Source organism: Pseudopodoces humilis, chromosome 4 (assembly GCF_049639895.1).
Source record: "Pseudopodoces humilis isolate 2021_Gansu_Grassland_sample_001 chromosome 4, ASM4963989v1, whole genome shotgun sequence".
NCBI lineage: Eukaryota > Metazoa > Chordata > Aves > Passeriformes > Paridae > Pseudopodoces > Pseudopodoces humilis.
The window spans coordinates 56,162,263-56,185,897 of record NC_142203.1 but is presented as its reverse complement, the minus strand read 5'-3'; the positions used below and the strand labels follow the sequence as shown (position 1 = coordinate 56,185,897).

At 39.6% G+C, this 23,635-nt stretch overlaps 1 protein-coding gene across 1 annotated transcript in view; it reads left to right on the top strand.

Annotated features, from left to right (window-relative positions):
- The first annotated feature begins 330 nt into the window (after positions 1-330).
- Positions 331-23,635, top strand: part of MAST4 (microtubule associated serine/threonine kinase family member 4) — a 277,440-nt gene continuing 254,135 nt past the window's right edge. Inside the window, exon 1 of the mRNA XM_014258860.2 lies at positions 331-555. Coding sequence (XP_014114335.2) covers positions 331-555 — 225 coding nt within the window. The remainder of the gene's footprint in view (positions 556-23,635) is intronic.

The window sequence follows — 23,635 nt, the reverse complement described above, 5'->3', positions numbered from 1 at the left end:
CACCGGGCGGCGGGACCTGGTAGTCAGGGCACGGCCAGCCGCGGGACGTCGCCCTTTTCCCCCTAGCTCCTGCCTCCTTCCGCGGCGGGGAGCTGCCCCGGCCCCGCTACCTGCCGCCCTCCCGCCGCTCCGCGGTTCCGGGCCCGCCCCCCGCGCCACTGGCTCCGCCCGGCCCGGCCCGGCCCGCCCAGCCCGTCCGCAGGCGCCTCCCCCCGCCCGGAGCGCGGTGCCTGGCCCGGCCCGGCCCGGCGGCGCCGCTGCCGCTCCCGCGCTGCGCTCTGCGGGGCCGGGGAGCGTGGCTGCCGGCGGCGGGGCTCTGAGCCCCCGGCCATGGCGGAGAAAGATTCGGCGGCGTCGGAGCGGTCGCGGGGCGCCGGCCACGTCGGCTCCTCTTGCTCCGGCTCCTCCTCCGGCTCGGAAACTCTCTCCGAGGAGGGAGAGCCCGGCGGCAGCGGGGCGCCGACGGCCCCCGGCGGGGCGACGGCTTCGCCGGAGCTGGCGATCCCCGGCGGGCGGGCAGAGGACGACGCCTCGCTGGAGGAGCGGGATGAGGAGGTGCGCGGGGCCGGGGCGGCGGCGGCTGCTTCTCCGCCCCTGCGCCCGGGGAGCCCCCGCGCGGCGCCGCCGTCCCGGGCTGCGAGGCGGAGGTGACCCCGCGGCGGGGAGCGGCTTCGTGCCCACCTGGGGACAGCCCCTTGGCGTCTGCTAAACCCGAGACGGTCTTCTTTCTGCTCTGCAAGCTATAGCCCTCTGGATGCCGATAATTGAGAGTTGGGGTTTTTTGTTTAGAGAGGGATTTTTTTGTTTTAGGAAAGCTTGTTTGTGGTGTTTTCGGTTTTTTTAGGTCCCCCCTCCCCTCCCCCGAGCGTGTCACCTTTGGAAAGCGTTGCTCCAAAGCAAACTCTTGAATGCCAGAAGCAAGTGATGGGCAAGCCCCCACACTACAGTAATCCTCTGGTGAGAGCTTATGACAGGCTGTGTATCATGGAGGAGCTCTGTGGGTGATAGATCCATAGCGTGACACGCACATAGGCGCGTTGTTCCCTTTCCTCCCCTGATCTAGCTACATTACCTTCTAACTGCACTCTTAAGACAAAACAACCACCCCACAATGTTACAGTAAAACAAAAACCTTTTCGGGTCTTGAGATGGATTTTTAAAAATTATTTTATTTATTTCTTGTTGCATGATTCACACTCCTTAAATCTATTTCAAGCCACGACCCCAACCCAAGTGCATTTTTCTGACTGTTGGTTTACTTTGCTCCGGTGTATCATCTCTTGTGTGCCTTACTTAGGGTCTTTTGTTGTGGTCAACTTTTTGCATTGCTCTTAGATGGTGTTTCTTTATTCTGTGCCTTTATGCGTCTGGATGTGCAAAGGTTTTTTGAGAAACCTTGCATTTTCAGAGGAATATCTGTTAAGCTGGTTGAAGTTATTTTCAACTAATTGAGCTGTGGTTGTCAGGAATGTTTCCCTCTGCAGTAATGGCTTTTTATGTAGCTCCTGTTTTTCCTCTTTTCCCCTTGCATCCTGTTAAATTGATACAACTGTAGAACAGCACAATGAATTTTTTTTTTCCTTAAATACTCAAACTCAGACCAGGTTCCTTGCTTCTTTCAACTGCATGAGACCCCAAATAGTGGAACGTATTTGCAAAAAAAATGCATTTATGATAGGAGTAGAATGAATGTGGATATATCCACATTTTTTTAAAAAAATATATATAGATGTGAACTTGCTTTTTTCACTGAACTGAGTAGGATCTCTGTAGCTGCTGTTAGCGTGGAGCACACTGCTAGTTGATTAAGATACCCTGCTTCTTGGCAGGAATGGTACGTGTGGGCTTGGGGCTATGCTTACCACAATTATATGGTGTCTAGATGGTTTAGTGCTTAGTTGGTAAGCCTGCATAATACCGTGTAGAAATATACAAAGTCTGTCTGTTCAGTTAGCTGAACTTGGAGCTGCTGGCAGACTAATGAATTTCTGGTAAAGGCTTGTTATTTCTGTGTGAGCTTTGGAGATAAATTACAGGCATCTTTTGAGTTGACAGTATAGAGAAGGTAAGCCCAAAAATAAGCCCAACATTGGGATAATGGAATTTTGAAATTCTTTAAGGGCAATCTGATATCTCACCTTCAGCTAGTAGTGCTAGAACATAGCAGCATAAACTCAAGTTAGTGTTGTGGGAGAGTTTGCTTAGAATATGCAGCCTTATTCTCTTCCCTTTATTCCCCCCTGCTAGATTCTTTTATTACCTGAGACTAGGCTTTTTTTTGTGCTTTAATTTTTCCCATCTTTCCCTTTTGGTGTAGTCAGTGTTTGCAGCTGAATTTCTGCCTACCTGCAGAATCACCTGGCAAATCCACCTGTATAATACCTTTTTCTTTTTGTGCAAGGACACCACAGTGCATTAGAGTGTAGAGATTAATTTAAAACTGAGAGAGCATCTATTCAAATGGAAATCCCTAAGGACAGTGGAATAAAGCAAGCCTGAGGTCCAAGATGTACATACAGATGATTTCAGGCTTTCTTTATGTGGCACCTGCTGAAGGTATCCCATTGAGAAAAGTGCTTGAAGATACTGTTTTCACATTGACATCCTATTTAATTACTGTCAAATAATGAAAATTTTGATGTTTTCTTTGATTTTCTGTTACCGAGTTATTTTAGTTATATGGATCCCCAGTGTTTGATCCTGTGCTTGCAGGTTTCATTTCTCCTCTTGTGCTGTCCTTGTTCCCGTTGCCAACGTAGCAGAATTGAATCTGTTGTCACAGCTGTTCACTATCCTTCAGACAGCAGTGGAACAGATTGTCCTGCTACCTCTGTTTCTACCTTAGTTGTCAGTAAATTCTTCTAAGTCATGACATAAAATTTCCAAATTAAATAAATGGATAGTTAGAAAACATGTAGATTTTCCCATACACATTACCATTTCATGTGGTATTTCAGTAGAACTATTTTTTCTTCTGTGATGTTGACAACTTGAACCTTGTCTGCTCCTGGATTTCTTTAGACTAAACAGCCCCACTGTCTTTCATCTTCCCGTGTAGAATGTGTTTCCAGACATCTGATCATTTTCATTGCTGTCCTGTGTATTCATTCCAGCTGGTCACATCTGTCTTGAAGCATGATGTCAAAAAAACAGGATGTCATACTCAGATTTACACCTTGCCAGATCTGCTAGAACAGAGAGATATTTCAGAGGTCTCTCAAGCACTGTTGTTTTTTACGTAGCCCAGATGGCTAATTTGTAGTTTGTGGTCCATTATGAGTTTTATGTCTTTTCCTGAAGAATGATATGAACATTTCTACACTACAAAAAAGTGGTTCATCTCCCCACGTCAGCTTAATGCTGCTATCTAGAGTAGGTAAGCTTCTTTAATGTTCAGAAATTAGACTCTGGAACTGAAAGCATAATAACTTCTGAGCATCATGTCTGAAAGAGCTAAGTCCTGGAAGAAAACAGGGGAGGAAGAGATGGGAAGAGATGCTACATAACTTTTTTTTTTTTCTTCTCTGTTTTCATTACTTCATCCTACAGTTGCATAAACTTCACTTAAAAAAAAAACCAACAAAAAATAAAATAACAAAACCCACAAAAAACCTGAAGAAAAACAATCTCTCATTTCGTGTAAGCAAGAACAAATAATAGTTTACAAGATTACAGTCATCAGTTTCTGAAGTGTTTTTGATGTCTTACTTTGAGATCTTAGACACGCGAGAATTAAATAAGGGTTTAACACAAACATCTGAGAGGTGCTTTGCTTTTGGAACATATGTGCTGTGGATAGCAAGCACATAAACACAAATGAATTTAAGTAGTTTATTTGCCTGTGCTCTTCTGAGGTGAGTGGCTAACTGCTGACGGCAGGCAGGATGGGATTGCACAGTGAAGGGCACTCAAGGAGAATACTGCATAGATAATGGATACTGCATTTCCAATGCCTTGTGGTTGTTTAGTTTTTTTTAGTTTTTCCATATTCTCTTCAGAACTCTTCTTTGCTGGAAAGAGTGTTTTCCAGAGTATCAAGAGAGGAGTTGAGGCTGGGCAACCGTATGTTTTCTGTTGTAATCTGTCTGCTTCTGCTCTCTTGAGTAGTTAGTCAATACTGGACTGGCATTGTGGGAACAGGCGTAAATGCAAGAAACCCCAGTATTTTCTTCATTTTCCTTTCTGCTGTGTTTTTGTCTTCTCTGCACTGGTTTTCCTTTTGGCAAAGATGTGACTGTGAGCAGGAAACATGGTTTATGAAATTTATAGAGGCAAATGGTGCCAAGTGTCATTGCCTGCAGTAGTTTCTATCATTCAAAATGTTTTACAGTCTTTCAGCATAGGATATCCTTTTTTTGATGGTGGCTTTCAAATCTTAAGTCAGTGTTTTATAGGGGAGGTGAAAGCTCACTTGGTTTAACCTTGTTTCTTAAAAGGAGAATGAAGGCAAGATAGGGAGTCCTTTCTTACACTAGTATTCTCAAGGATGTGAAAGTTAAATTGTGTGTCTTGGAGTTGTCTGTCTTTTCCATCACCTTTCTATAAACCTTGTCACAGTAACTACACATTGCTTGCCAAAGTAGAGTAACAAACCAGGAAGGATCAGAATTCTTTCAGAATCATACTCTGCCATGTAGCACAGCTGTCTGAAATGTATCCAGAAGCTTCTGAACCTGCCAATGTCTTCTGAATTACCATAGGGAGTTATCTTCATTATTCTAGAGGCTTAAAAAACCCTCTTAAAACCTAAATGAATGGTTATTCACAAAAAATAGGGGGAGGGAGGGAAATAAGGTATTTTGTTCTCAAATAATTCCAGTTCTTGCTCTGTAATTTCAATGTTTGTCACTGAAGTGACTATTTGAGTTTATAAGAACATGACAAGATAATATTTCTCATGAAGTGTCCACTGAACTTTGAAGTTGATTGTTGACATTTTCTCCTACTATCTATTTAGTGTGTATTGTGCATTAAAAAAGATACCTCTGCACAGAGTGAGTACAAAACCTCTTTCCGTTGTGGCTAACTCTTCTCTTGAATCTGCCTTCTTGCTGTTCATGTTGCAATCTGTTGCAGCTTCATGAGAACTGTATGGTGAGCATTAATTACTAGGAAGCTAAGATTTTGTCATTAGAGTATTCATAGCAAGGTGAGGAATGTGGTAAAGATGTATTGCGCTAGAAACTCTTTCACATGTTCATCCTTTAGCATATGCCCACTGGGAAGGTACAGTCCCTTCAGCATTACAGATGGTGTACCAGATCTTCACCCCAACAAAATTGTGGTGCAGTTTGAGAGAGGGGTGGAAATCAAAATATTTTGGGGTAAAAGAAGCAGAGTGTGAAGTGATGACAGTGTTTACATGTGCATCTATGCGTAACAGAGGTGGTGATAGTTCTGGCAAGATGTCACTGTGACCTAGCTAGAAGTAGTGTTTTTGTTACCTCTTTCCCTTCCTGCTTCTCCTGCTGCAGAAGTAACCTGGGACATTCACAGACTGTGTGGGACATACCATAGATTTTTCCCTCTAATTGTTTCAGGCTTTCTTGTCTCTAACAGTGATGGATCCTTCCCTGTTAGAGCACACCTGAATGATAAAGCTAGCTAAAGATGAATAGCCTAATTGCTAGAGTGTGATCTTTAGTTCATGTTAGAGAATAGTAATGCCAACAAAAATGTATTCTTCTCAGGGTTAAAATTATTGTGGTGAGATGAGCAACACTCGTCTAATCGAGAGCAGCTGCAAAACTGTTACTGTGTCATGTCAGTCAGGCATGGTAAACTTGTGAAAAGTTACCTATAAAGTGAAATGTTTGAGAATTTAAGTGAGTGGGGCTGTCTCAAGAGTCATGTAAAAGACTTAATTGGCTTGATTTTAGTATTAAAAAAATGTATGTTTGTCTACTACTTTAAACCTTTCCTGCGCAGGATAGGCCTTTAAAAGTGAGTGCTGCTACATACCCTTTTTACTCAAGAAATCTTCTGGGGCATGGAGAGACACATGGTTGAGGGCTGAATCTAGAATAGCCATGTGCTGCTGCTTGATATTTGAGAATATCTGTATAGTAGTAATGTTTGCAGCTCTCTGGAACTTCTTTTCAAGAATCTGGTAGGTGTAAATAAGGCTATAACCAGAACATCTATCTTTCTTCTCACTTGGAGTAAGTGAGAACTGAAGAAGCAGAATCATACATTGAGTTGCATATCTGATTTTTTTTTTTTGTGCCAGAACTATTTATATACCTTAAATTCTTCTGGAAAGAGATGAGTGAACAACTGATAATTAATCTTCAAAATCTGAATGGTTTGCAAAAATGGTTGAGAAGCTCTTTTGCACCCTTTAGATTTTTCAGACTGGTGGACATAGTCCTGAGTCTAATCTTCAGTATCCCTTAGTGTCTGTACGTCCAGCTGTGAAGCCCAATGTAAAGAAATGTCTGTTTTGAAAACTGCAGCTCTGTAGAAGTAGTGCAGCCTGAGTCCAGTGTAGTCTGCTGCCTTTGACAGTGTGTTGGCTGGATGTAAGCTGCTTTGAACTAAATGTTCGTAAACGAGGTGTGTTACTCTTGTACTATGAGGAAGCTCTGTATGATGGGGCTGCTTTGCTAGCAGTAACAGCTTGTGTAAAGTTGATCTGGTAGAAGGGAATAAGAGAGTCCAAAGTCTTGAGGCATAAAATAAAAGCATGGCCAAGCACAGTGTAAATGAGGAATTTTGAGCTAGGAAGCTTCCAGCTAGCTAGCCTTCTTCTGCAACAATTTGTGCAATGGGGTAGCTTGTCTCTTGGTTTTGTCACAAATTATATGCTCTGTCCCCCATTCCCAAAGCACAACTGTACTCAAAGATTGTAGTACTGAGGCAATAATACATCTCAAATACTTGGTTTCTGATACTACTGTTTTTGTTACTACCTAGAGCTGGCAAACAGTAACTAGCAATGCTTTTCTGTGCAAGGCATAAAAAAAAATATTTACCCTTCCTTTAGAGCAAAAATCTGAAATGCAGAATTGGGAAATTTAGGAAGAAGGGGCACAAAGATTCTGAAAATAATAGTAATGAGAAATGAGTCCCCAAAGTTTTCTATTGAATCTTCCTTCAGTAAAATTGCTCTGACACCAAGCTGGAGGTTTTCTCTTACATCCATTATGACTGAGCATATGCCTTCTTAATAAGAACTTCAGTAATGCAGGGTCTGCCTGTTCTACTGGGTTGGGAACTGAACTGCTCAGGCATTGTCTTAAGAGAAATACCAGTCTTAACAGCTTCTTTAACAGGGAAAGAGCAAGGGAGGAAGAAAATTTTCGTTTTGTTGCTAGTTTTGTTTTTGGTTGTTTTTTTGTTGTGCACAGCAGTGTTCTAGCTTATGTCGGGAGCTTCTTAATGTTACAGTATCACCAGCAGTACTGTGCCGTTGCTAAGCTCCTTTAAAAACAGTGATGTGGGCTTGAAATACTCTGCAGTCTAAAACACAAAAGGTCCTACTGCCAAATTTAATAATTTGTCGCTTCAGCCTTCATATTTGTCAGTTTTTTTTCAGTTCTTCTCTTGCAGCTGTGGTGTTTAAAATTATGTTTGAAACTTTATAATAGTTGAGTGGTATTGGGTTTTAAGCTATATGACTTGTGGGAGACTGGTGCCTAAAGTCATAAAATGCTGGTAGCTCTTATTTTGTGATAAAGTGGAAGCGAAAAATTGAGGACAAGCTAGCTGAAAAGGTGAGAAACATAGGGTGTGGTGGCAAATGAGCTGTGCTTTGAAATCAAGCCAGGAACCTATCTTAGCTTTTGGTTTACTGAGCTAAGTAAGGTTGTTTGTTTTTTTTTTTTCCTACCAGAAAGGGGTGCCCTCATCAAACTTTCAATCTGAAAGACCTGTCTGGCTCTAGCCAAGGAGCAGTGGGATAAATGCCTTGTCCTACTGTACAAATGTAACTAAGCTGATGAACTTGCACTGTTCAGAAGTGAGCTACAAGTACCTCAAGCGTTAAAACATAAATGCACAGCAGGCACAAGGGCCTGATTGCCCTTGCCACAGGATTCTTTACTGAGCAACTTAAATTTCAGGCGGGATCCAGGGATTAGTTTTTTCTTAACAGATAACATATATAGTCTTGAACTAGAAAAAGAGAAATGGCTTTTTTTTTTGCCTTTCTGATCAAACAGCTCTGGAAGTGGCTTTCAGGAGAAGCAAAAAATAACCCATCCACAAAAGAAGCTACGAGAAACCTGTTCCAGAATTTCTGTGTGTGAAAGTAATTGATTATAGGATGGGAACTTCCATAGCCAAGAGAGATTCACTGTTGTCTGACAGAGAAGCTTCTGTATGAGATACATTTTGCAGAGTTTTATTTAAACAACTGTGTTTATATCAATATATCCTTTTAATAATAATACAGTAATTTAATATTATACAACAATTTAATATTAATATATTCTTAATTTTTCAGGGGCGGTGCTTCTCTACCAAGTCTGTTGTGAGGCCATGCTGCCATGCTGGTGGGACTATATAATTAATTGCACTTGGACTATTAATGATTCCATTGTTTTTAATAGCTTTGCAGTCCTGAGGAAGAGAGCTGTAGGTGAATGAAGCAGATGAGCTACTGCACTAAACTGCTAATTTGATTTTCATTGTTACCTCAGGAAACTTTCACTAGAACATAATAATGCTGTAGCTATGGCTCAGTGGGTGCTTTCATTGTAAACCTGTTATTTGGGCCATATAACAAAAATGCCTCAGATGACTTTCATACTGTGTTTTTGGTTTTGTGCCCAGTACATGGCAGGGAAGGGCAGAGCAAATTGTACCTAATGTATTTTTTTCCGGGCTAGCTAGCAGAATTGATTGTTTACTAAAGGTCACAGGGAAATCCTTAAGCTCAACTGGGTCTTCATAGCTTTAATGTAAAGCTTCTGAGTGAGTTTTTACTTGTTATCAGGACTTTCTTCCCCCTTTCCATTTGTTCAGATATTGCTCATGTTAACACATTACCCCACGGGAGGACACACTCCAAAGTTAAAGATGTTAATCCACTGATTTCCTTGGAACAGCTCTGCAACAAGCAGAGTACTGCACTTTGAATTGCAGTATGTACATTTAAAAAATGTAGTTCTAAGTTACAGCTGAAGCAGCAAGGAGATGACCTTGGGCATATCACTTACTTGCCATTGCAAAGCAGTGACCGTCATTGTCTTGCTTGAGTTTCTTTTAGTTCCTGAGTTTACTGAACCACAAACCATGTATTGGAGTTATGGTGTGGATTCAGGGTTGCTGAGTTCTGCTGAGAGGATGTAAACATACTCACTGAGTATGTGTTAAGGTAGTTGTGTGGAGCAGTAAAAGATGTGTTGATGTAGTAGTTAGAGACTGGTTTAGTGGTGCACTTGGCAGACTGGGTTAGTGGCTCAATGATCCTTTCCAACTTCAGTGATTCTAAGGTTCTAGGAAAGAAATCATGAATTAGAGAATATTCCTACTGTTTACAATAGTATCACTGGGCTGAGTATTATCTTCCTTCCTGGCAAATGTTTTTGTGGTCTCCCCTGGTTTGCTTCCACCCAAACTCAGCCTGCATGTTTTTAAGTTCTTGTCAGAGGTAATAACTAGTGGCTGAAAACTGAGGCAACTGAAACTTGGAGGGTTACATTCAGACAGCAGTGGTCCTACAGTTAGAATAAAGATTTTAGAGGAGGAGGAGAGAGATTCAGTTAAGAGATAATGAGGTACACTAGGGGAAAGCATTCTCCATGGCATTCAATAATTTTTATGCTTCTGATAATATTAGCATTATGTTAGAAGGACCATTGGACACAAATTGAAGGAAAAAAATATGTTAAAAATACGTAAAAACCTAAAGCCATACTATCAGGCAATTTAGGTGTAAGCTTATTTGAGGGTGAAGAAAAGCATATCTGAACTTCGGTATATTGGTAACCACTGAAAGGAGGGAGCTGCAAGTCCTGCTGTTACAGTCTGCATTACCTCACCTGCATGCTGCCCAAGAGAGCAGCTGTGCCAGAAACTGGCATTATACCTTGTGCATAACAAAGGAATAGCTTCACACTTGCATGTGCCCATGTAACTTACAAGCGGGTGGAAACAGGTTTTATAGCAGTGTCAGCTAAAGCACTTTCATTCCAGGTGTACTTTCCCAATAAGACACTCATAAGTAGTAGGTTGTTTTGACATTAAATTAGGAAAAAGTAAATTGCAGAAACTGCAGATGACAAATGTAGATATATTGTCATAAATCTGTCAGTGAAAAACAAAGACAGAATTGGAATTAGCAAACGGAACATCTCTGAGGACCTGGGCTTTACTCCAGGGCAATTTGGGAATGTTTTTCAAAGTATACATGTGCTAGTATCTCACCTATATATAGTTGCAGTTATTGAAATCTTCTTGCTGCTGTTATTAAAAACCAACTATTTTAATGCTTACTATCTTCTGATTAAATTAGTGTCTTTCTTTTTATTCTTTTCTTTTGGGAACTTTAATAGGTTGTGTTGCAGAAAAGTTGTTTTGACATTAAAACTTCATGTGTACAGCTTCTGGAAAAAGGATCCTACAGTTGTTTTACATGAAGATAGACTTTCTGCAGAAATCTTGTTCCTACAAAACAAATGAGGAAACAGAACTGTACCTACCTAAGCAAGTACCACAAAGCAAGGGTAATGGATTTGTGCTGTGAAATGTTGTTGAGCGCAGTACACATTGTATGTGTTTTCGGGAAATGACTTCAGATCAACACTAGTCTGATCTCATGCACTGCCAGTTGTACAGGAGCTTAGGTATGATTCAGGGTCTGTTAAAGGGCAGTAGGATCCTTGCTGACTTGGGTATTGATGGTGCTGCCCCCAGATCAGCTACCTAAAGTTTGTGGTTGATCCCTGGCCAGGTTTTTCTAGTAAGTGTTGAGCTTTAGGCAGCAGTTGATGCATGAACTGTTTTTACTGGATAAGCTTAAGCTTAGTGTGTCTGCAAGAGCTGTAGTTGCAGCATCAGTGATACTGTAAACACAATCATTTCAGTTGAAATTTCTAACTGGGTGTGGTGCTTTTCATTAGTCATGAAATCCCTGTCTTCATTGGCTTTTGTTGAGGTAATGTGCTTTCATGAGAGAATTAATAGGTGGTTAGTGTGTTAGGCCTCACTGTTTAGGTTTGAATTTGGTAATCCACCTCCAAGAAGTCTTGACCATCTGAGGCTGTTTTTTCCATCTGCCTTAATTTTTTTGAAGAGGAACTTTCTTCCTATGTGTCTTTGGCAGTGTCTTCCTTATGATTAGGTATAGTTGGTTTTAAATAGATTTGCCTGTTTCCTAGGAGACAAAGCAATACACTCTACATGATTTTAATCCTTAAAGAGGTTATACATACATAAACAAACACAGAAAAGTACGTAGCATTCCCTATAGTTTAACTGGTATGGACAAACAGAATGACTTGAACTGTTTTCATTTCTGATGGTACTGCTAACAGATGCCTCCTACAGTTTGATTTTGTTAACTGTGCAATGTCTCCATTTATTTGGACAGACCAAATCAAGCTAGTTAAGCTGCTTCAATAAACCTTTTGGCAAAAGATATTTTCATAGCGAAAGATTGGTGTTTCCTCTAGATATAAAACTAAAGCCTAAGATTTAAGAACTCCCCTAAAACCACCCAGTTTTAATACATGTGTGTAGGAGACAGGTGGTCCTCAGTGGATTAATGATATTTACATACTTGATATAGAAATCTTTATACTTTCTTTACTAGTAGAGAGTGTATATTGACAAACATTGTATATAAAAATGTATGGTATGGCTGCATCGATTTCCTTTAGTGTTTGGACAGTTATGACTGTTTTCTTGCTGCAAAATTTCTATAAACATAATTATATACTTTGAAGATCCAAATAATATGAGCAAAAATATGTGTGTGGAAATTGACTTTGAAGGGTTTTTCTTCCTACAGATGTAGCAGTTAAAATAATTCTGGTGTCTGCATTTGCAGGAGACATAGAAGGCAGCCTTCTGAAGAGCTTGAGTGGTGTAGTATACATTGGTGATCGCTTCAGCACAGCTCCTAAGTGCTTGGAGCTGCAGCACATCATTATATGTGACTAACCCCTGAAGCACTTGGAGAGCTTTTATAATAAGACTTCATCAAAAATGTCATTGTCTTGTTTACTTTATTGTACTCATCATGCATGCTCAGGTGTTCTTCCATGCTGGCTTTTAAGTCAAGTGTTTTTTTGTGGTTGTGGGCACGAAATAAAAGGTCATGTAAAATATCATGAGGCAGACTCAGTGTTGGATGAAGGTAACAAAGGTGAGTTGAGCCTTCATTGTTTGGCTCTCAGTTACACATAGATGTAATGGTGCTAATTTTGAGGCTTTTTAGTATCTGGCTGAAATTGTCAAAAGGACTCAAGGACTGTTTTTCTCTCCCCTTTCCTGTCCTGTGCTATTAGTGACTGAAGGGTGTCTTTGAAGAGTTTGGTCTTGATGGCTGCAGACCCAGTTTGCTGGGAGTGCCTATAAAGAAAAGTAAAAATCTCTTTTGCCTGGCAAAATGGTGAGCTGTCTGCCTTCCTTTGCTCTCTAAATCTGGAATATAGCTTTGGGGTTCATGAGCCCCTGTGTAAATCCATTATGTTCGGTGAATTTCAGTGTGTTTTCTCAGAAAGTCCTCTTCAGGTGCTTTCCAAACTGCAGTTGTACTGGGCACAGGTAGCCAGGTGCTGGCAGTGGAAGGCTGCAGGAGTGTCCTCTGAGGAGCCGGGCAGAAGTGTGAGGAGGGAGTGGCAGAGGGGAATTGTGTAGTGCACCCATTCCCAATCCCTTCACTGCTTGTGAGGAAAGAGGTAGAGAAGTTGGAAAGGAAGAAGTGAAGTTGAGCTCTGAAAGAGCGTTTAATTAGTCTTTGTTTCTCATTAGCTGATTAATTTCCCCTGGGCCAAACCTGTTTTGCCTATCATAGTAATGGGCAAGAGATTTCTGTTTATGTCTTGAGTTATGAACTTCTCCATCTTATTTTCTCCCTTGTGTTTTTTGAGGAGAGTGAGAGAGTGGCTGGATGAGTTGGCTAGCCTGTGAAGGCCTTCACAGTCTGTTGCTTATGTGTATAGTGCATTTTAAAGGCTTTCTAAAAGTTTGAAAAGTGTTGTTACATACATTTAGGTAGGGGTAGCTCCATGCACTTTCAGCTGACACGGGTTGGCAGCTGACATCTGCTCAATTTACAAGTAGATTTTTTTTCCTTTCCTGAATACAGGGTTTTACAGTTGAATGCATTTAATACTTCAGAAATCACCTTTGGAAACTGATGCTGGGCTCTTGGTTTCTCAGTTGGAAACTTATTTTTTCTCTAAATGTACCTGGTGATCTGGCCATGTAATATTGTCCAAAATTAATTCAAAATTGTAGTAATATTTGCATATCTTATGAATAATAAAGTTGAAACAAGGTGATGTCTTGTCTGAAGAGCTGTTGGAAGCGGCCATTGATGTTAGTTTCCAAATGGATCCAGTGCTGCCGTCAAAGTTGTGTTATTGTTACTGTGTGTTAATATTTTGTTATTTGCAATAGATATGCACTCATGTCGCTGCTTCTTTAAGGAAGAGTTGTGCCTTATTTCTTTACGCAACAGCATTTTTAGAACATCATTTAGGCTATGTGTAAAATGTTTCTCTAGCTTCTCTACCCACAAAGTCCCTGAATGTGTATAGGGAGGTGAGTACTGCTGTAGGCTGAGTTCTGTAGAGCTGACCATGGGTGAGTTCAGGTATGGAACTTGAACAGCTATCCCTGTAGCACTACAATGTATGTCTTCCAGTTGTCATCATGTAAGAAGAAAACTGTCATTTGAAACATTAGCTAAGTGTAAACATTAATACTGATACTGATTTCATAATACAGAGTGTTATATTTGTGGGTTTGTTGTGTGAAAGGGTAAGACTGTTCAATGATTTTTTTTTTTTTTAGGGAGAAGATAAAATAATACTATGGATAAGGTAGAATACTTAAATGAGATCTTGAAAAAATTGGTTATCCTTCACAGTCTCCCAGTTACTACCGCTGCCTCACTACTGCCTGTTGGTTCACTAGGTAAAAGTGTAACTTCCTGTTCTTCTACAAGGGGACGAGATTACATAGTAAATTAGGTCAGTTGAGAGGTCTTTAAAAATCAAACCACTATTTGTAGTTTTTATTTAAACAAATTTTGCAATTTTTTATTTCAACAAATGTTTGTAAAAACATGTTGAATTTGTCAGAGGTGGATAAGTATCTTAAGAGTAGGAGTATGTGACAGGGGAACACAGTATTAATTAAAACTTTTTTTTACAGTAATTTTAGTTTTATGAAGAAAGATTGCCAAGAAATTGCCAGAAATGGCAAGAGCTGAAGGTTTACCTGTTCTGAAGCTGTTCATTGGTCATCTTATTGTCAAGGGTTTAAAACCTTTTCTTCATCTTAAATCAGTCAGCCTCTTTAATTAATATTTGTTTATGAATTTAAGATTTGAGCTGCATGGAGGCTGGAACTGTGCTGCAGTTTTATACAGAAGATTGAGACTGCCGTAACTAATTGGGTTAAGGTATTCTGTTCTCTCAACAGGTGTGCCCTTAGGAAAGGTACAAGAAAGCCATCTCCTTTCCCATTGTTCTCTTGGTTATAAATTGCCTTTCTGCAGGAGGGCAAGGGCAGAAAGAATGTTGCAGTGGTAAGTTAAGGAACAGGCAGTGCAGGACTAGTGCTGAGGTTATCTCTGGTGGTGTGCAGCACACTGGCCTGAGGTTGTCCAGTTTGATGGCTTGAATCTACTTTTATGTGGTGTGATGAATATATGTGGCCATGCACCTGAAGTTGTGATTTGCTACCTTCATTTTGTTACTCTGTGCCCAGCTTCAGCCTCAAGCACTTACTGGCATGTCTTATTTATCAGCTGTATTATAGCCCTGGTACAGGTTTAAAATTGTACAGAATTGGTTTTGTAGACATGGCTTTTTTTCTTCCCTTTATTTTTAGTTTGTTTTCTCCACACTAGTTGCTGCTACTTTTATTTTCATTGGGCCACCAATGCCTGTTTTTTCAGAAGAATTATATATTCTAAGCAGTAAAATTATTTTAATGAGGCTTCAGTTGCAGAGATGTGTGTGTTCAGTTGGATGATGAAGTTGGTTGCCTTTCTTCCAAAGATAATTGTACAGGTGAACAGTTTTCAGAAATAAAGCAAGGTGTAGCATGACTACTTAAAAGCAAAGAGGAAAAAGAATAGTTGGCTTATTTGCACTGACCTAATTTAATGATTTCCATGAACACGGCTAGTTTATCTGTGATGTCAGTAGGAAGTTCTTACATACATATCCAGAAAGTAGATCTTTGAGGGGAAGAAACGCTGATGCTAGCAGACATTTTGCTTTGAAACTCTTTAGAGCTGTGAATCTGTGTATTTGTATGATCAACCTGAAAAAAAAGTGAATCATGGGAATCTGATAAGGGTTGTGGGTTTAGCTTTTTTGGGGGCCATCTGTTTTCAGGGGTTTCTGGATTAATTTTTGGAGCTATCTTTTGTACAGTGTTATTACTTTCCAGGATGTAGATTAACATATCACTTCTGTATTAATCATTTCGTCTGCTGAAGAGCTGCCATGCTCATAGAAGTCTTTTCATAGAGGCATTATGCTTCTACTGAGACCTTGCTCTTTCTCCTTTAGTCTCACAGTCTGAACCAAAACACTTTCTCTGTTCTGCCTAGCAGTGGTTTTGTGGTGTGTAGACCAAGGAGGAATATATTTATTTTCTATATTCATTTGTTCTGGAAGAGAATGATGAATTTTGAATGCAAGTCAGTCAAGTTTTAGTTCCATGTAACAATACAGATAATGAAATCCCCGTGCTGTTTTTCCCTCTGACTACTAATGTCCAATGTGTTCCTAGGTACTAATGTCTAAATGGAACATCCAAATTTTTCATCATACCAGTAACTTTCTTGATTTGTAAAGATAAATTGTTATTGAAAGTAAGGACAATGTATAGGAAAAAATTCGTTCACTAAAAAACCCACTGCGGGAATGATACTACGCTGGCTCTAAATAGTGACATTATTGGGCTACTCTTTCAAGAACCTGCTGAAGTAACCTTTGCTTCTTCTGAGCATCAGTACTCTGGTATAGCTGCTCTTTTGGGTTTCAGTTACTGGAAGGCTATTTACTATTGTCACTGGTTTTTGACTGCAGTAAGTAAAAGGGGAAAGATCTTTCCATTTTTTGTGACTTAACTACAGGAATTTACAAAATTCTCCTGTAAGGATTGTTGACCAGACATTTGTTTGTGCAATGACCTCAAGACTTGAAGAAGAAAGAGGAAAGCTGTTTGCACAGTTTTATCTGTTCAAACTGGTTTTAGATGAGGACACACTTCGGTTATTTGAGATATTGGGAGTCTGTCAAGCCAACAGCTGAGCTGAAGATTTTTCCAGGAGCTTCTCTTCTTCTCTTTTGCATTGCAAAGAGAATACCTAAAAAAGAAGCAGAAGGAGAGAGACTGCTTATAAATTTTCTGAGCTCTCAGATTGATTATGTTGCCAAATTTAGTCTCACTATTTGAGAAAATATGTTGATGTCCATTGTCTAAGCTTTTGCTGTTTTTCCTTGTATTTCTGGTCTTTGCTGTGCCTGAACACATTACCCTTCTTTTTCAGCTGTCTTTATTCAGTATCCTTAGGTTAAGACTTCACCAGTATGTATGTCACCGGGGTTTTGGATGGTGGCACTTGTTTTTCCTTCCTTCCTTTAAGGGAAGTTGACTGCTATGTTAATACCTGCCATGAGAGGACAGCCACCACCTCACTTACTGTCAGCAATAATGCCCTTCATCAACCCACTGAGGGTCAATGTCCTTCTCTCCACTGCCCCCTAAGTTGGTTAGATTTATTACCAGAAGAAAACCCTGCTATGGGTTTGGACCATACTGATCACTCCACCACATCCAAGGGATCCTGTCTACGGTGCCAATAAAATGTTACAACTCACAGCTGAAGGTGAAGGTAACCCAGGTTCTTGTTTATTGATCCATTGGGATAGATTAGAGTAAAATGACACTAAATGATCACTGTTTGTAAATATGCATTTGTAGGGTTTATTATAGAGCAGTTTGATTGCGGAGGAAAACATATATGTAGCCATTTTATTATTTATAGTAATATACCAACATGAAAGCATTACAGCATGAAAGAACTACAGTATGAAAGCACAACATCACCCAAAGATACGGACAAGAGAAGAGAAGAGATAAAGGACAAGATGAAGATACCACCACCTGTAGGCCCTGTGCTGAGGCTTGGTTACTGCAGAGTACTCTTGATTACTTTAAGTCTGATTGGTCGAAGTGGTGGTCACAGAGCAGGTCAATCAGTTGGTGGCCGAAGTCCTGAAGAAAGTTTGGGGAAAAATAATCCCTATGAAAATCCCTGGGACATAAAATATATTTGATTTGTTTTCACTCAGGTTTAGGTAGGAATGCTTCAGTATCTCCCCTAGGGCAGGAGTTCCACACTGGATGATGTAGTGTTGTGGACCATGGGTCACCTTAGGAGTCCTTGACACCTCCTATGACAACACAGGTGCCTATCACACCAGTGTCGTGTATGCAGTTGAGTCTCACTGTGGCCCATTAACAGAGATTAACATCTTCTGGCCACAGGGAAGTGTCCTGGTGTTTTCTCAGGGGAAGTAAGAAGAGCCCCACAACCCAGTGGTTTGTGCAAAAGGAGGAGGGCAGGTTAGGATGACAAGAGGTGCCATCTCTCTCCACAGATGCACATAAGAGCCACACCTGGCTCCTTTCTCACTCATAGACTGTCATTCATTCACTGTCCTATTAGAGATTTAGCCATTACACACCCAAAAGTTCACCACCTCCATTTCAGCAAACCACTCTGGTATGTTCATAGAGGGGGAATATTTTGAGTTGTTATTTTGGGTCATTACCCGTTAGCAGTTCAGTCTGTCACTGTATGTGGAATGAATGTTTCAGCATGTTTCAGCTATTTATCTGATGACTAGGAAGTGGGCCAATTCCATATGCACAAGTGGCTAATGGAAGAGTGATACTCCTGGAATAAAATGGTCTTATTTGTTTGCTTCTGGTTAGATATTCATGTTGTCTCTTGCTTGACCACACATGGGAATTCTTAGAACGGGTGAAAATTTGAAGTCAAAAAGTCTTGGGACAGGTTCCTAACCTACCATTATCTAAGCAAGAACTGAGCCAAATTGCAGTGTTACAGATTTCTCTCAATAATCAAGCCACTTACCTGAAACACTGTGGTTTGAATTGTCTATCCCTCAGTCAAATGCTGATTGACAAGAAAATTGAAGGTGTTTCCAGGGAGGACAGGATAGCTAGATTCAGTAAAGTGAAAGATAAGGAACGTCTTTAATCTCTCTTACCTTCACAAGAAGTCTGTTGTAAATGCTATGTAGAAATCCAAGTTCAGGTTTTGGAGGTCTCAGGAGTGCATGCAAAAATCCTGGGGCTTGGAAACATGATTACTTTCTGCATAACAGCCTATTCTCTCATTTTAAGATATGTCAGTGTATATCCTGGTAGAGAGGACAACTGTAGTGGAGCTTTTCCTGTACAGAGGAAGATAAGCTATGGACAGTGTGTCATTAATGTCATTAGTCTACCTTCTGACAGTAATGGTGATGACCCAGCGTGTTCAGGCTGTTACCACTAGTTAATAGCTTTGCAGGTCATAAAATCTCTACTGGATACTTACTTTGGCTCTGTGTGTATGTTGGAGGGGTGTTTGATAAACCTGCAGGAATCTGGGACTGCTTTGCCCCTGACTTCAGGACAGCTTTCCAAATGAAGGCGGAAAACGTGTTACATATAACCTCTTACTGATCTTGTTCATCACAGCCTCCTACAGACTCAGGCAGAGATTTCTGTTCACCTTTCAGACTTCACCCTTATTAGAGGAGCCATGATCAGAAGCTTCTTTCAGACTTTGTAACATCTTAAATTGACATGTAGGGATATTAAGTCTGGATTGGAGAATCTTGATCATTTGCTTTAGAACAGGTACTGACAGATTATTCAAGTACAGACATTAGGTTTATACTGGATCAGTGAGAGAAAAGCTGATTTTTAAATGCTGTAAGGGCTTTAAACTGGAAGACTATAAACATACATAGACTTGGGTGCTGAAAAGCTTGTCCCATATTATGCCATGAAGCAATTCATGCATAGACAAGATTTCAAAGCCATAATTAATTTCCTTCTATGTTGGGGTAGAAGAAGGTCAAGAAACCTTCTTGAATCCCATGATCTGTTTTTTTTACAGACAAGCGTAAGCAAAATAACTTTTTAAATATTTGTCTAAATTAATTGGAAGGCCAGAGAAAATGGTGTGATTTGCTATTCTTACTTTTCCTTCTCTGTTTTGATGATGCACTACATTTGATTGCTATTAAATATTCTAAGCCATTGTACTTGTTGCCATATTGCATCTGCCTATGAGTAATTTGTTTGATCATTAAGTCACTTGGGGGCAGGGGTGGAAATACACCACTATGCTTTTTTTTAATTTCTGAAGTAAATAATTACAAAACTGAAGTGTTTCAAGACTTAAGTTTTGAAATTATTCATGGTATTAAAACAAGGTATGTTGCTAGTGGTAGGTTTCTCAAACATAAGTGACAATATTAAAATATTAGTCTTTTAAAGCCCTAAGAGGAGGCATCAATAAGACTTCAGTCTTGCACTGTTACCTGTTTAGATCTTTAATTTCCACAAGTGCAAGAAAATTAGCATTTTAAAAGATTTTTTTTTGCCTTGCATTGTTATGCTGTTTCATATTACGTTGTTAGGAAGCTGAAATTTGACAAAAAGGTTTCTAGGTATTCACCAGAGGATGAATCACTTGGAGATGAAGATCTTTGGGTTTTGTGCACCAAGGAATAGTTTAGTCCAGTCAGCTGTATATGTGTAATAATCCTACAGGCAGTGTAACCAAACAGAAGTGAACTGGATTGCCTGCATGATGGATGGCACTAGATGAACAAAGGCAGGAGGTCTGTGAGTTTGTGTTAACAGCAAGTATTTAAACTGTTTTTAAGATGTGCAGATTTTGAGCTGTAACACTTGAAAATTGGCTTCTCTTGATCTGACAAGTTGAAGTTCATGCTTTGTTGATCTCTCTGCAGCAGCATGTGACACCAGAAATGTCATGACCACTTTGTTAACACATTTATCTTCTTCAGTTATAAAAAAATACGGGTATTTCAAGTGGTGCTACACAAATGTGTTCCCCTTCTTGCTTGTTAATGTCAAAATGTAAATTTGGTATCCTGTTTCTCTTTGCATTCTGTGTGAACTCTTAATGATTTGTTAGCTATTACAGTGTTAGGAATAATGATTTAATGTGTATCGCATGTGCCTGATGTTTAATGTTAGGTGTGTTTGATATAAAAGAAAGCTAGATCTACATAGAGAAAGCAGTCTGTATTCAAAGTTAGATTAGAAGATTGCTTCCCTGTTGTTGAAGTAGTATGTAAATAGATGTGATTTTTTTTTCTTTTGATGATGATTAGTTATTATCATTGTGTGTTTGTCATTCTAATGATGGGAGGCTTAATGATGGAAGGGGAGAGAAGACAATTAGAAAAACATCTGCTAAAAAAGAAGCTTACTTAGATTTCTCTGTGGTGAGCCTTAGTATTCAGGAGTGGGTAGAATATAAACATCAAAGCATGCAATTTTTATAAAGTAATGCAGCATAGTTGTCTCAGTTACTTCTAATTTCTTTAACCCATGCTATTCTGTAGACATCTTGCTTCGCTGGCTGGCTGTGGCTCCAAAATACTTAAATGTTATGTGCATATGTTAACCATTTGATCTTCAAGCTAACTGCAACTCTACCTTAACAAGCATACAGCTGTTTTAATTTGAGATATTCCAATACCCTAAAAAAGTAATGCTTCTAAATACACTGGACAGCTCTCACTTTCTAGTCTAGCATAAGCTAGGAGGAATAATTTTTATTTAAACTTATGTCTACTTATGTCTACTTGGCTAGGAGAAAATCTGGTCACAGAAATACAGAAAATCACTGTGAAATCTTAGGTATTCTGCTTCAAGGCAACACAATTTGAAACCTTAGTGAAAGATATCAAGCATGTCATGCCTAGGTAGTATATAATACAGCTTTTCAGTTAATGTTATAAGTAAGGTAAAGATGAATGCTGGTCAAATAAATTCCTCAGAACCCTCTTTGTGGGCCATGTAAGAGTTTCATTTGTGGTTTGGTTATTTTTCTTCAGTTTTTGAAGACACACACATAAAAGGTAGTGGAAAGCAGAATTTTTGCAGGCTTGTATCTGCAATGTCTTTGCTGCTGATCTGGCAGTGTAAATGAAAAACAAGCTCTCTGATACCTCTCTGCTTTAAATTTATGTAGTCCAACTTGATTCAATTCTCCACTAGCCCCCAAGTGAATTTGTAACAGCAGATGTTTAGCCTAGGTCTTCATAATTGAGATGTATTGTTGCACATGCCTTGTGAGTTGTTACTGTAGTAAAAATACATTTGCACTTGATTACAACACTAATGAAAGTCTTTGTTAGATATCTTGCTTCAGTTCGACTTTTTAAAAAAACTGAGTTCCCAATAGTGAAATATTTTAGTATAAATCAAGATTTTTACTATAATTTTTAGGGGGCAGTCTGATCTATATTGAGTTCTGCATTTGAGACAAAGCTTTTGAAATAGTGTGTTAGTGTTGCTTATTAGGTACTTTTAGAATATTAATACAACTGCATGAGTTGTTAAATTAGGAGTAGCTGAATCTTTTAGCATAATATTCATGTGGTTCACACTGCTGCTTACATCAATTATAATTTGTTGTATGTGTTCCATATAGGCTGTCTGAAGTGTTACTTATCTGCTGAAGGTGTTCCCTTAGTATCTTACTCCTGAATTAGATTTTGTTCTGTGGTATTCCTTAGAGTGGCCTGTGCTCAGTGATCCGTCGTGCTGTCACAGTCCTTTGGGTGCTTGTTACCTGTCCTGTGAGGACATCCATTGTTTCCCTTATTTTGTTAGGGACTTGGGAAAAGGTGACCGAGACCTGGGGATGTTAGCATCTTTTGTCTGTTTGTGCTTGAGATTACAATACTTGAATGGAATGTTCCCATTCTCTCATGGAAAGGTGTTGCTCTTTGGAAGCAAGCCTGGTGCTTACTGGTGCATGTTATTTCTTGTCATAATGCTAAACTGTAAATTACTTCATAAATGACTGTGTGAATGTGTCTTTCTGTCTGTCAGTATATTTTTCCAAATGAATGCATGCTAGTCTACTACAAGTTACTCCATCTTGTTTACGGAATTGCAGATCAGAAAAGAAACCTATTTCTGTGCCTGAGGATAGTGATGTATTTTGGGGAAAATAATTACTGCAGTGACATGTCCAACATAAAAATTAATCTGCTGCATTGTGCTAGGAGGTGTAGTTGCCATGAAGTTCTAACTTATTCTTTGAGGTGATAATGCACACTTATTGATTAAGTAGACATTTGGGCTTGTGCTTTTTGAGATGAAAGTGATTCCTCTGTTTCTTTTGTCATCTTTAGAAATAATAAGAGCTCACTGCTTAAACCAGAAAACAGCATCTGAGCAGTATAACACCTGATTACTGAATTTTCATAAAACTACACTTCTCTTTAAATCAACAGTCCTGCTGTTTCACATTCAGAAATACAAATGTATAGCTGTTGGGAATTAATGAAAGAAGAAACAAAAAAAGATTCATTTTTATGTCAGGGGTAATCAGAGAATCAGCTGGCCTTCTAATCTCTTTTGCCTCCAACATTTAACAATATTGTAATGTGATTTTAAAATCTCTGAAATACATAACCTGCACACACACAAAAAAGCCCACTCAACCTTAGAAATGTTGAACGATGAAGTTTTTGGTTGGCTGATTTTGCTAGAAGACTCCCTATGTAAGGACTGCTGTAGCTTGCAGAGTTTTAGTTAGTAATGTTGACATTGATTCTTGAATATCCTTAATGAAAGGAAAGCCACAGCAATTGCTTCGTGGACTGGAACAGACTTAATGCAAAAGAAATGACGCTAACTTCTGGATATCGTTTTGTGTAGGTCCTGTTGTGCCAATAAAGCCTCCATGTTCTGTTCTGGAATAGTTTCCAGAATTGGTCTTCTGTTGATAAAAGTAGCCTAGATTTTTGCAGCAGCAGGCTTTGAGTAATTATGCTGCTAATTAGTTTAATTTTTTTCTGCATCTGTAAGAATCTCTTCTTACAGAAAACATCCAATGCACCTCTGTCTGTGCACTAGCTGGGCACTGTCATTGTGTGTGGTAGGGTGGTGACAGGCCTGGTTTTGCATTGTTTGGCTTTGTTTAATTCAGATGAAATCCTGGATGTTCTGCTTGGTCCCTGGGGCCATATTGTCGTATGCCTAGACTGTAACTGTATTTGTAGCTGTTCTATGTGCAACATCCAGCTGAGTGTTCAAACTAGGTCAAACAAAGGGGGACTTTATCTATTCTGGTATTCTGAAACATTTTGTGCAAGCTTTGAAGGCCTTTAAATGTGAAGTTCAGTCATAGTTGAAATGTGGA